This window comes from Nerophis lumbriciformis, linkage group LG21, assembly GCF_033978685.3.
Source record: "Nerophis lumbriciformis linkage group LG21, RoL_Nlum_v2.1, whole genome shotgun sequence".
Classification (NCBI taxonomy): domain Eukaryota; kingdom Metazoa; phylum Chordata; class Actinopteri; order Syngnathiformes; family Syngnathidae; genus Nerophis; species Nerophis lumbriciformis.
This window is the reverse complement of record NC_084568.2, coordinates 38,192,953-38,206,965: the sequence shown is the minus strand read 5'-3', so window position 1 is coordinate 38,206,965 and position 14,013 is coordinate 38,192,953. Positions and strand designations below refer to the sequence as shown.

Sequence of the window (14,013 nt, the reverse complement as noted above, 5' to 3'; positions counted from 1 at the left end):
TTTCACAGTAATCAAAATGACGCAAGTACTGAGATAAATTGTGATTAATCACAATTTAATTAATCATAATAGTTTAGATACAACTGTTTGCATATTTGCAACAAATTATGTTGTGCATTTAAGAAACACACTTTAAATTTGGGTCAAAATATTGTTTAAGTTCATTTAAATCATGCAAGTACTACGATTAATCGTGATTAATCGCAACTCAATTAATCACAATACTTTAGATCAAACTGTTTACATGTTTTGCGACAAATAATGCGGTGCATTCAAGTAACACACTTTAAAAAAAAAATCCCGTTTCACATTTGGACAATACATTTGTGTTTATGTCAAAATATTGTTTTCACAGTAATCAAAAGGACGCAAGTACTGCGATTAATTACAATGTAATTAATCACAATAGTTTAGATACAAATGCATGTTTTGTGACAAATAATATTGTGCATTTAAGTAACACACTTGAAATTTGGGTCAAAATATTGTTTTTTAAGTTCATTTAAATCATGCAAGTACTACGATTAATCGTGATTGATCACAACTCAATTAATCACAATACTTTAGATCAAACTGTTGACATGTTTTGTGACAACTAATGTGGTGCATTCAAGTGACACATTCGGACAATACATTTGTGTTTATGTCCAAATGTTGTTGGTTTTTTTCACGGTAATTAAAATGACACAAGTACTGAGATAAATTGTGATTAATCAGAATTTAATTAATCATAATAGTTTAGATACAACTGTTTGCATATTTGCAACAAATTATATTGTGCATTTAAGAAACACACTTTAAATGTGGGTCAGAATATTGTTTTTTTAAGTCAATTTAAATCATGCAAGTACTACGATTAATCGTGATTAATCACAACTCTATTAATCACAATACTTTAGATCAAACTATTTACATGTTTTGCGACAAATAATGTGGTGCATTCAAGTGACACACTTTTTAAAAATTTAACCTTTTCACATTTGGACAATACATTTGTGTTTATGTCCAAATATTGTTGTTTTCACAGTAATTCAAACGACGCAAGTACTGAGATAAATTGTGATTAATCACAAGTTAATTAATCATAATAGTTTAGATACAACTGTTTGCATATTTCCAACAAATTATATTGTGCATTTAAGAAACACACTTTAAATTTGGGTCAAAATATTGTTTTTTAAGTTCATTTAAATCATGCAAGTACTACGATTAATCGTGATTGATCACAACTCAATTAATCACAATACTTTGGATCAAACTGTTGACATGTTTTGTGACAACTAATGTGGTGCATTCAAGTGACACATTCGGACAATACATTTGTGTTTATGTCCAAATGTTGTTGTTTTTTTCACGGTAATTAAAATGACAAGTACTGCGATTAATTGTGATTAATCACAATTTAATTAATCATAATAGTTTAGATACGACTGTTTGCATATTTGCAACAAATAATATTGTGCATTTAAGAAACACACTTTAAATTGGGGTCTAAATATTGTTTAAGTTCATTTAAATCATGCAAGTACTACGATTAATCGTGATTAATCACAACTCAATTAATCACAATACTTTAGATCAAACTGTTTACATGTTTTGCGACAAATAATGTGGTGCATTCAAGTAACACACTTTAAAAAGAAATTCCCGTTTCACATTTGGACAATACATTTGTGTTTATGTCAAAATATTGCTGTTTTCACAGAAATTAAAATGACGCAAGTACTGCGATTAATTGTGATTAATTACAATGTAATTAATCACAATAATTTAGATACAAATGCATGTTTTGTGACAAATAATATTGTGCATTTAAGTAACACACTTGAAATTTGGGTCAAAATATAGTTTTTTAAGTTCATTTAAATCATGCAAGTACTACGATTAATCGTGATTGATCACAACTCAATTAATCACAATACTTTGGATCAAACTGTTGACATGTTTTGTGACAACTAATGTGGTGCATTCAAGTGACACATTCGGACAATACATTTGTGTTTATGTCCAAATGTTGTTGTTTTTTTCACGGTAATTAAAATGACACAAGTACTGAGATAAATTGTGATTAATCACAATTTAATTAATCATAATAGTTTAGATACAACGGTTTGCATATTTGCAACAAATAATATTGTGCATTTAAGAAACACACTTTAAATTTGGGTCAAAATATTGTTTAAGTTCATTTAAATCATGCAAGTACTACGATTAATCGTGATTAATCACAACTCAATTAATCACAATACTTTAGATAAAACTGTTGACATGTTTTGCGACAAATAATGCGGTGCATTCAAGTAACACACTTAAAAAAAAATTCCCGTTTTACATTTGGACAATACATTTGTGTTTATGTCAAAATATTGCTGTTTTCACAGTAATCAAAATGACGCAAGTACTGAGATAAATTGTGATTAATCACAATTTAATTAATCATAATACTTTAGATACAACTGTTTGCATATTTGCAACAAATTATGTTGTGCATTTAAGAAACACACTTTAAATTTGGGTCAAAATATTGTTTAAGTTCATTTAAATCATGCAAGTACTACGATTAATCGTGATTAATCACAACTCAATTAATCACAATACTTTAGATCAAACTGTTTACATGTTTTGCGACAAATAATGCGGTGCATTCAAGTAACACACTTAAAAAAAAATTCCCGTTTCACATTTGGACAATACATTTGTGTTTATGTCAAATAATTGTTGTTTTCACAGTAATCAAAATGACGCAAGTACTGCAATTAATTGTGATTAATTACAATGTAATTAATCACAATAGTTTAGATACAAATGCATGTTTTGTGACAAATAATATTGTGCATTTAAGTAACACACTTGAAATTTGGGTCAAAATATAGTTTTTTAAGTTCATTTAAATCATGCAAGTACTACGATTAATCGTGATTGATCACAACTCAATTAATCACAATACTTTGGATCAAACTGTTGACATGTTTTGTGACAACTAATGTGGTGCATTCAAGTCACACATTCGGACAATACATTTGTGTTTATGTCCAAATGTTGTTGGTTTTTTTCCACGGTAATTAAAATGACACAAGTACTGCGATTAATTGTGATTAATCACAATTTAATTAATCATAATAGTTTAGATACGACTGTTTGCATATTTGCAACAAATAATATTGTGCATTTAAGAAACACACTTTAAATTTGGGTCTAAATATTGTTTAAGTTCATTTAAATCATGCAAGTACTACGATTAATCGTGATTAATCACAACTCAATTAATCACAATACTTTAGATCAAACTGTTTACATGTTTTGCGACAAATAATGCGGTGCATTCAAGTAACACACTTTAAAAAAAAAATCCCGTTTCACATTTGGACAATACATTTGTGTTTATGTCAAAATATTGTTATTTTCACAGTAATTAAAATTACGCAAGTACTGCGATTAATTGTGATTAATTACAATGTAATTAATCACAATAGTTTAGATACAAATGCATGTTTTGTGACAAATAATATTGTGCATTTAAGTAACACACTTGAAATTTGGGTCAAAATATTGTTTTTTAAGTTCATTTAAATCATGCAAGTACTACGATTAATCGTGATTGATCACAACTCAATTAATCACAATACTTTAGATCAAACTGTTGACATGTTTTGTGACAACTAATGTGGTGCATTCAAGTGACACATTCGGACAATACATTTGTGTTTATGTCCAAATGTTGTTGTTTTTTTTCACGGTAATTAAAATGACACAAGTACTGCGATTAATTGTGATTAATCACAATTTAATTAATCATAATAGTTTAGATACGACTGTTTGCATATTCGCAACAAATAATATTGTGCATTTAAGAAACACACTTTAAATTTGGGTCTAAATATTGTTTAAGTTCATTTAAATCATGCAATTACTACGATTAATCGTGATTAATCACAACTCAATTAATCACAATACTTTAGATCAAACTGTTTACATGTTTTGCGACAAATAATGTGGTGCATTCAAGTAACACACTTTTTTTTAAAAATCCCGTTTCACATTTGGACAATACATTTGTGTTTATGTCAAAATATTGTTGTTTTCACAGTAATTAAAATTACGCAAGTACTGCGATTAATTGTGATTAATTACAATGTAATTAATCACAATAGTTTAGATACAAATGCATGTTTTGCGACAAATAATATTGTGCATTTAAGTAACACACTTGAAATTTGGGTCAAAATATTGTTTTTTAAGTTCATTTAAATCATGCAAGTACTACGATTAATCGTGATTGATCACAACTCAATTAATCACAATACTTTAGATCAAACTGTTGACATGTTTTGTGACAACTAATGTGGTGCATTCAAGTGACACATTCGGACAATACATTTGTGTTTATGTCCAAATGTTGTTGTTTTTTTCACGGTAATTAAAATGACACAAGTACTGAGATTAATTGTGATTAATCACAATTTAATTAATCATAATAGTTTAGATACGACTGTTTGCATATTTGCAACAAATAATATTGTGCATTTAAGAAACACACTTTAAATTTGGGTCTAAATATTGTTTAAGTTCATTTAAATCATGCAAGTACTACGATTAATCGTGATTAATCACAACTCAATTAATCACAATACTTTAGATCAAACTGTTTACATGTTTTGCGACAAATGTGGTGCATTCAAGTGACACACTTAAAAAAAAATTCCCGTTTCACATTTGGACAATACATTTGTGTTTATGTCAAAATATTGCTGTTTTCACAGTAATTAAAATGACGCAAGTACTGCGATTAATTGTGATTAATTACAATGTAATTAATCACAATAGTTTAGATACAAATGCATGTTTTGCGACAAATAATATTGTGCATTTAAGTAACACACTTGAAATTTGGGTCAAAATATTGTTTTTTAAGTTCATTTAAATCATGCAAGTACTACGATTAATCGTGATTGATCACAACTCAATTAATCACAATACTTTGGATCAAACTGTTGACATGTTTTGTGACAACTAATGTGGTGCATTCAAGTGACACATTCGGACAATACATTTGTGTTTATGTCCAAATGTTGTTGGTTTTTTTCACGGTAATTAAAATGACACAAGTACTGCGATTAATTGTGATTAATCACAATTTAATTAATCATAATAGTTTAGATACGACTGTTTGCATATTTGCAACAACAAATATTGTGCATTTAAGAAACACACTTTAAAATTGGGTCAAAATATTGTTTAAGTTCATTTAAATCATGCAAGTACTACGATTAATCGTGATTAATCACAACTCAATTAATCACAATACTTTAGATAAAACTGTTGACATGTTTTGCGACAAATAATGCGGTGCATTCAAGTAACACACTTAAAAAAAAATTCCCGTTTCACATTTGGACAATACATTTGTGTTTATGTCAAAATATTGCTGTTTTCACAGTAATCAAAATGACGCAAGTACTGCGATTAATTACAATGTAATTAATCACAATAGTTTAGATACAAATGCATGTTTTGTGACAAATAATATTGTGCATTTAAGTAACACACTTTAAATTTGGGTCAAAATATTGTTTTTTAAGTTCATTTAAATCATGCAAGTACTACGATTAATCGTGATTGATCACAACTCAATTAATCACAATACTTTGGATCAAACTGTTGACATGTTTTGTGACAACTAATGTGGTGCATTCAAGTGACACATTCGGACAATACATTTGTGTTTATGTCCAAATGTTGTTGGTTTTTTTCACGGTAATTAAAATGACACAAGTACTGCGATTAATTGTGATTAATCACAATTTAATTAATCATAATAGTTTAGATACGACTGTTTGCATATTTGCAACAAATAATATTGTGCATTTAAGAAACACACTTTAAATTTGGGTCTAAATATTGTTTAAGTTCATTTAAATCATGCAAGTACTACGATTAATCGTGATTAATCACAACTCAATTAATCACAATACTTTAGATCAAACTGTTTACATGTTTTGCGACAAATAATGCGGTGCATTCAAGTAACACACTTTAAAAAAAAAATCCCGTTTCACATTTGGACAATACATTTGTGTTTATGTCAAAATATTGTTTTCACAGTAATCAAAAGGACGCAAGTACTGCGATTAATTACAATGTAATTAATCACAATAGTTTAGATACAAATGCATGTTTTGTGACAAATAATATTGTGCATTTAAGTAACACTTTAAATTTGGGTCAAAATATTGTTTTTTAAGTTCATTTAAATCATGCAAGTACTACGATTAATCGTGATTGATCACAACTCAATTAATCACAATACTTTAGATCAAACTGTTGACATGTTTTGTGACAACTAATGTGGTGCATTCAAGTGACACATTCGGACAATACATTTGTGTTTATGTCCAAATGTTGTTGTTTTTTTCACGGTGATTAAAATGACACAAGTACTGAGATTAATTGTGATTAATCACAATTTAATTAATCATAATAGTTTAGATACGACTGTTTGCATATTTGCAACAAATAATATTGTGCATTTAAGAAACACACTTTAAATTTGGGTCAAAATATTGTTTAAGTTCATTTAAATCATGCAAGTACTATGATTAATCGTGATTAATCGCAACTCAATTAATCACAATACTTTAGATCAAACTGTTTACATGTTTTGCGACAAATAATGCGGTGCATTCAAGTAACACACTTTAAAAAAAAAAATCCCGTTTCACATTTGGACAATACATTTGTGTTTATGTCAAAATATTGTTGTTTTCACAGTAATTAAAATTACGCATGTACTGCAATTAATTGTGATTAATTACAATGTAATTAATCACAATAGTTTAGATACAAATGCATGTTTTGTGACAAATAATATTGTGCATTTAAGTAACACACTTGAAATTTGGGTCAAAATATTGTTTTTTAAGTTCATTTAAATCATGCAAGTACTACGATTAATCGTGATTGATCACAACTCAATTAATCACGATACTTTGGATCAAACTGTTGACATGTTTTGTGACAACTAATGTGGTGCATTCAAGTGACACATTCGGACAATACATTTGTGTTTATGTCCAAATGTTGTTGGGGTTTTTTCCCGGTAATTAAAATGACACAAGTACTGCGATTAATTGTGATTAATCACAATTTAATTAATCATAATAGTTTAGATACGACTGTTTGCATATTTGCAACAAATAATATTGTGCATTTAAGAAACACACTTTAAATTTGGGTCTAAATATTGTTTAAGTTCATTTAAATAATGCCAGTACTACGATTAATCGTGATTAATCACAACTCAATTAATCACAATACTTTAGATCAAACTGTTTACATGTTTTGCGACAATGTGGTGCATTCAAGTAACACACTTAAAAAAAAATTCCCGTTTCACATTTGGACAATACATTTGTGTTTATGTCAAAATATTGCTGTTTTCACAGTAATCAAAATGACGCAAGTACTGCGATTAATTGTGATTAATTACAATGTAATTAATCACAATAGTTTAGATACAAATGCATGTTTTGCGACAAATAATATTGTGCATTTAAGTAACACACTTGAAATTTGGGTCAAAATATTGTTTTTTAAGTTCATTTAAATCATGCAAGTACTACGATTAATCGTGATTGATCACAACTCAATTAATCACGATACTTTGGATCAAACTGTTGACATGTTTTGTGACAACTAATGTGGTGCATTCAAGTGACACATTCGGACAATACATTTGTGTTTATGTCCAAATGTTGTTGGGGTTTTTTCCCGGTAATTAAAATGACACAAGTACTGCGATTAATTGTGATTAATCACAATTTAATTAATCATAATAGTTTAGATACGACTGTTTGCATATTTGCAACAAATAATATTGTGCATTTAAGAAACACACTTTAAATTTGGGTCTAAATATTGTTTAAGTTCATTTAAATAATGCCAGTACTACGATTAATCGTGATTAATCACAACTCAATTAATCACAATACTTTAGATCAAACTGTTTACATGTTTTGCGACAATGTGGTGCATTCAAGTAACACACTTAAAAAAAAATTCCCGTTTCACATTTGGACAATACATTTGTGTTTATGTCAAAATATTGCTGTTTTCACAGTAATCAAAATGACGCAAGTACTGCGATTAATTGTGATTAATTACAATGTAATTAATCACAATAGTTTAGATACAAATGCATGTTTTGCGACAAATAATATTGTGCATTTAAGTAACACACTTGAAATTTGGGTCAAAATATTGTTTTTTAAGTTCATTTAAATCATGCAAGTACTACGATTAATCCTGATTGATCACAACTCAATTAATCACAATACTTTGGATCAAACTGTTGACATGTTTTGTGACAACTAATGTGGTGCATTCAAGTGACACATTCGGACAATACATTTGTGTTTATGTCCAAATGTTGTTGTTTTTTTCACGGTAATTAAAATGACACAAGTACTGCGATTAATTGTGATTAATCACAATTTAATTAATCATAATAGTTTAGATACGACTGTTTGCATATTTGCAACAAATAATATTGTGCATTTAAGAAACACACTTTAAATTTGGGTCAAAATATTGTTTAAGTTCATTTAAATCATGCAAGTACTATGATTAATCGTGATTAATCACAACTCAATTAATCACAGTACTTTAGATCAAACTGTTTACATGTTTTGCGACAAATAATGCGGTGCATTCAAGTACCACACTTAAAAAAAAATTCCCGTTTCACATTTGGACAATACATTTGTGTTTATGTCAAAATATTGTTGTTTTCACAGTAATTAAAATGACGCAAGTACTGCGATTAATTGTGATTAATTACAATGTAATTAATCACAATAGTTTAGATACAAATGCATGTTTTGTGACAAATAATATTGTGCATTTAAGTAACACACTTTAAATGTGGGTCAAAATATTGTTATTTAAGTTCATTTAAATCATGCAAGTACTACGATTAATCGTGATTGATCACAACTCAATTAACCACAATACTTTGGATCAAACTGTTGACATGTTTTGTGACAACTAATGTGGTGCATTCAAGTGACACATTCGGACAATACATTTGTGTTTATGTCCAAATGTTGTTGGTTTTTTTCACGATAATTAAAATGACACAAGTACTGCGATTAATTGTGATTAATCACAATTTAATTAATCATAATAGTTTAGATACGACTACTTGCATATTTGCAACAAATAATATTGTGCATTTAAGAAACACACTTTAAATTTGGGTCAAAATATTGTTTAAGTTCATTTAAATCATGCAAGTACTACGATTAATCGTGATTAATCACAACTCAATTAATCACAATACTTTAGATCAAACTGTTTACATGTTTTGCGACAAATAATGCGGTGCATTCAAGTAACACACTTTTTAAAAAAATTCCCGTTTCACATTTGGACAATACATTTGTGTTTATGTCAAAATATTGCTGTTTTCACAGTAATCAAAATGACGCAAGTACTGAGATAAATTGTGATTAATCACAATTTAATTAATCATAATAGTTTAGATACGACTGTTTGCATATTTGCAACAAATAATATTGTGCATTTAAGTAACACACTTGAAATTTGGGTCAAAATATTGTTTTTTAAGTTCATTTAAATCATGCAAGTACTACGATTAATCGTGATTGATCACAACTCAATTAATCACAATACTTTGGATAAAACTGTTTACATGTTTTGCGACAAATGTGGTGCATTCAAGTAACACACTTAAAAAAAAATTCCCGTTTCACATTTGGACAATACATTTGTGTTTATGTCAAAATATTGCTGTTTTCACAGTAATCAAAAGGACGCAAGTACTGCGATTAATTATAATGTAATTAATCACAATAGTTTAGATACAAATGCATGTTTTGTGACAAATAATATTGTGCATTTAAGTAACACACTTTAAATTTGGGTCAAAATATTGTTTTTTAAGTTCATTTAAATCATGCAAGTACTACGATTAATCGTGATTGATCACAACCCAATTAATGACAATACTTTGGATCAAACTGTTGACATGTTTTGTGACAACTAATGTGGTGCATTCAAGTGACACATTCGGACAATACATTTGTGTTTATGTCCAAATGTTGTTGGTTTTTTTCACGGTAATTAAAATGACACAAGTACTGCGATTAATTGTGATTAATCACAATTTAATTAATCATAATAGTTTAGATACAACTGTTTGCATATTTGCAACAAATAATATTGTGCATTTAAGAAACACACTTTAAAATTGGGTCTAAATATTGTTTAAGTTTATTTAAATCATGCAAGTACTACGATTAATCGTGATTAATCACAACTCAATTAATCACAATACTTTAGATCAAACTGTTTACATGTTTTGCGACAAATAATGTGGTGCATTCAAGTGACACATTCGGACAATACATTTGTGTTTATGTCCAAATGTTGTTGTTTTTTTCACAGTAATTAAAATGACACAAGTACTGCGATTAATTGTGATTAATCACAATTTAATTAATCATAATAGTTTAAATACGACTGTTTGCATATTTGCAACAAATAATATTGTGTATTTAAGAAACACACTTTAAATTTGGGTCAAAATATTGTTTAAGTTCATTTAAATCATGCAAGTACTACGATTAATCGTGATTAATCGCAACTCAATTAATCACAATACTTTAGATCAAACTGTTTACATGTTTTGCGACAAATAATGCGGTGCATTCAAGTAACACACTTAAAAAAAAAAAATCCCGTTTCACATTTGGACAATACATTTGTGTTTATGTCCAAATATTGTTGTTTTCACAGTAATCAAAATGACGCAAGTACTGAGATAAATTGTGATTAATCACAATTTAATTAATCATAATACTTTAGATACAACTGTTTGCATATTTGCAACAAATTATGTTGTGCATTTAAGAAACACACTTTAAATTTGGGTCAAAATATTGTTTAAGTTCATTTAAATCATGCAAGTACTACGATTAATCGTGATTAATCACAACTCAATGAATCACAATACTTTAGATCAAACTGTTTACATGTTTTGCGACAAATAATGCGGTGCATTCAAGTACCACACTTAAAAAAAAATTCCCGTTTCACATTTGGACAATACATTTGTGTTTATGTCAAAATATTGCTGTTTTCACAGTAATTAAAATGACGCAAGTACTGCGATTAATTACAATGTAATTAATCACAATAGTTTAGATACAAATGCATGTTTTGTGACAAATAATATTGTGCATTTAAGTAACACACTTGAAATTTGGGTCAAAATATTGTTTTTTAAGTTCATTTAAATCATGCAAGTACTACGATTAATCGTGATTGATCACAACTCAATTAATCACGATACTTTGGATCAAACTGTTGACATGTTTTGTGACAACTAATGTGGTGCATTCAAGTGACACATTCGGACAATACATTTGTGTTTATGTCCAAATGTTGTTGTTTTTTTTCCACGGTAATTAAAATGACACAAGTACTGCGATTAATTGCGATTAATCACCGTTCAATAGTGTGATTTTTGTGATTGAGAGTATTTAATGCCACAGGTAAACACTGCAACACCTGACATGACTGGGAGGCCACTTTAACGCCTGGTCAGGGAGGCAGGGAGGGTTTATCTCCCCATCACCCGGGTCATTTCAATAATCTGCAGCCATTTCATCCACGCCACTCCCCTGAGTGAATGCAGTGGACGCATGTCAAAGAGGCTGACGGCAGGAATGTGACTGAGGGGGTGGGGGGCGGTTTGGAAATGACAATTAGGCTTTGAACAATTAACAATCCCGTTTTTTAAAGTTAACAGCGCACCATTTACATGAGAATGACAGAGCTGTGAGACAATTGCAGTAATCAAAGAAGTGTTGAAATAAAATGGCATTGTTTTGCACGTTTGTAATTGTGTTTTTCATGTCCCCCCCCCCCCCCCCTCCCACCAGACCTCACCACGGCAGCGGGGCACAGCGGGCGCTCACCACAACATTATGAGAGGACTCACCAACAATATTCATTTTATTTAACCCAGAAGAAAAGACTATTTTGGACCTGTAATACAGTGGTACTGTTTAGCTATACTTGTTATGTGTCCTCCCTTTTATGTACGGGTTCTTTTTGGGGGGGGGGGGGGAAATGTGTAAATACCGGATATGGATTTGTCTCTAAAAAGAATATATTTTTGGGAAACTAAATAAATGTCATTATAGTCATTTATTATTGGAAAAGAGAAGAGGCCTGTACTTGTCTCGGGGGAAATACCAAAGAAGAGCAGATTTTTCATTATTATACTGTTTGTGGATTTTAGTCCTTGGTGGAATTTGCATATCCTCTCGAGAACAAACGTCCTCTGCAGTGGACGCTTGTTCTCAGGACGATCTTTTTTGTGTGCAAATATTTATGATAAAATATGTTTGCAGTATTCGCCTGGTTTCAATCGCCTTGGTAATATTCTGCTTGCCTCGACTCTCCGCACTTGTTTTTGACCCGATCGACAGCGTACTGGTTCTAAAATCCGAAGGTTTAAGCCAGCGACTTGCAAGTCCCCGCATCGACAGCGCAGACATTGAAATAGAAGGTTTCCAGGACCTTATGGACCTGCGCCTGGGCTTTAATGTTGGATTATGCCCCCTTCAGTGTCACCACCGCCATACCTCTGAAATATGGATCAGAAGGCAGGAAAAGGCCAGCGGGCAGTAGGGGGGGCCAAGCAGCTCAGGGGGGGGGGCCGCAGGCCTGGTGGGCCGTGTGTCACTCCAACTCATCTTTGACGTTCAAGGGCCCAGAATAACGGGGTGTGGAGTGAATGATATAAAGGTAGGGGGTCTTAAAGCTGCAGCATAAAAGCCATGTGCCTCCTACTTGCATCATGCTTGGCTCACCATCAGGGGCCCCTTAAAGCCAGGGACACAAACCAACAACAATCATTCCGTATAGGACGTGGAAATGCAATGCATTGTGGGTCTTGCTGAATACAAGACTGTGCGCTTCAGTTTTGTTTGTGCAAGGTAAACAAAGGACTCGGTGCAATTTGTCCCGTTGCTAGCGTGAAAGCAAAGCCGAAGGAAGTCGGGTTAGTGAGTTAATAAAGAGACTGGATAGACCAGGGGTCGGCAACCCAAAATGTTGAAAGAGCCATATTGGACCAAAAATACAAAAACAAATCTGTCTGGAGCCGCAAAAAAATTAAAAGCCCTTTTACATACAGATAGTGTGTCATGAGATATACATTGAATTAAGAGGACTTAAAGGAAACTAAATGAGCTCAAATATAGCTACAAACGAGGCATAATGATGCAATATGTACATATAGCTAGCCTAAATAGCATGTTAGCATCGATTAGCTTGCAGTCATGCCGTGATCAAATATGTCTGATTAGCACTCCACACAAGTCAATAACATCAACAAAACTCACCTTTGTGCATTCATGCACAACATTAAAAGTTTAGTGGACAAAATGAGACAGAAAAAGAAGTGGCATAAAACACGTCCTAGAAAGTCGGAGAAAGTTATACATGTACCGTATTTTCCGCACTATAAGGCGCACCTAAAAACCACAAATTTTCTCAAAAGCTGACAGTGCGCCTTATAACCCGGTGCGCTTTATATATGGATTAATATTACGATTAATTTTCATAAAGTTTCGATCTCGCAACTACGGTAAACAACCGCCATCTTTTTTCCCGGTAGAACAGGAAGCGCTTCTTCTTCTACGCAAGCAACCGCCAAGGTAAGCACCCGCCCCCATAGAACAGGAAGCGCTTCTTCTTCTACTGTAAGCAACCACCCTCCCGCGTAGAAGAAGGAAAAACGCGCGGATATTACCGTACGTTTCATTTCCTGTTTACATCTGTAAAGACCACAAAATGGCTCCTACTAAGCGACAAGGATCCGGTTCATGAAAAGACGCAATCTCTCCATCCGCACACGGATTACTATTTCACAGCAACTGATATTCCTGTGAACCGCACTGTGGATACAACGGGAGCACGTAC

The 14,013-nt window shown here is 31.3% G+C and overlaps 1 protein-coding gene across 1 annotated transcript in view; it reads left to right on the top strand.

The window, feature by feature from the left end:
• irx1b (iroquois homeobox 1b) overlaps positions 1 to 12,439 on the top strand; it is a 43,345-nt gene extending 30,906 nt beyond the window's left edge. The window contains exon 5 of the mRNA XM_061982401.2: positions 11,964 to 12,439. Within this exon, the coding sequence (XP_061838385.2) occupies positions 11,964 to 12,012 (49 nt within the window). The 3' untranslated portion in view covers positions 12,013 to 12,439. The remainder of the gene's footprint in view (positions 1 to 11,963) is intronic.
• Positions 12,440 to 14,013: the final 1,574 nt, after the last annotated feature.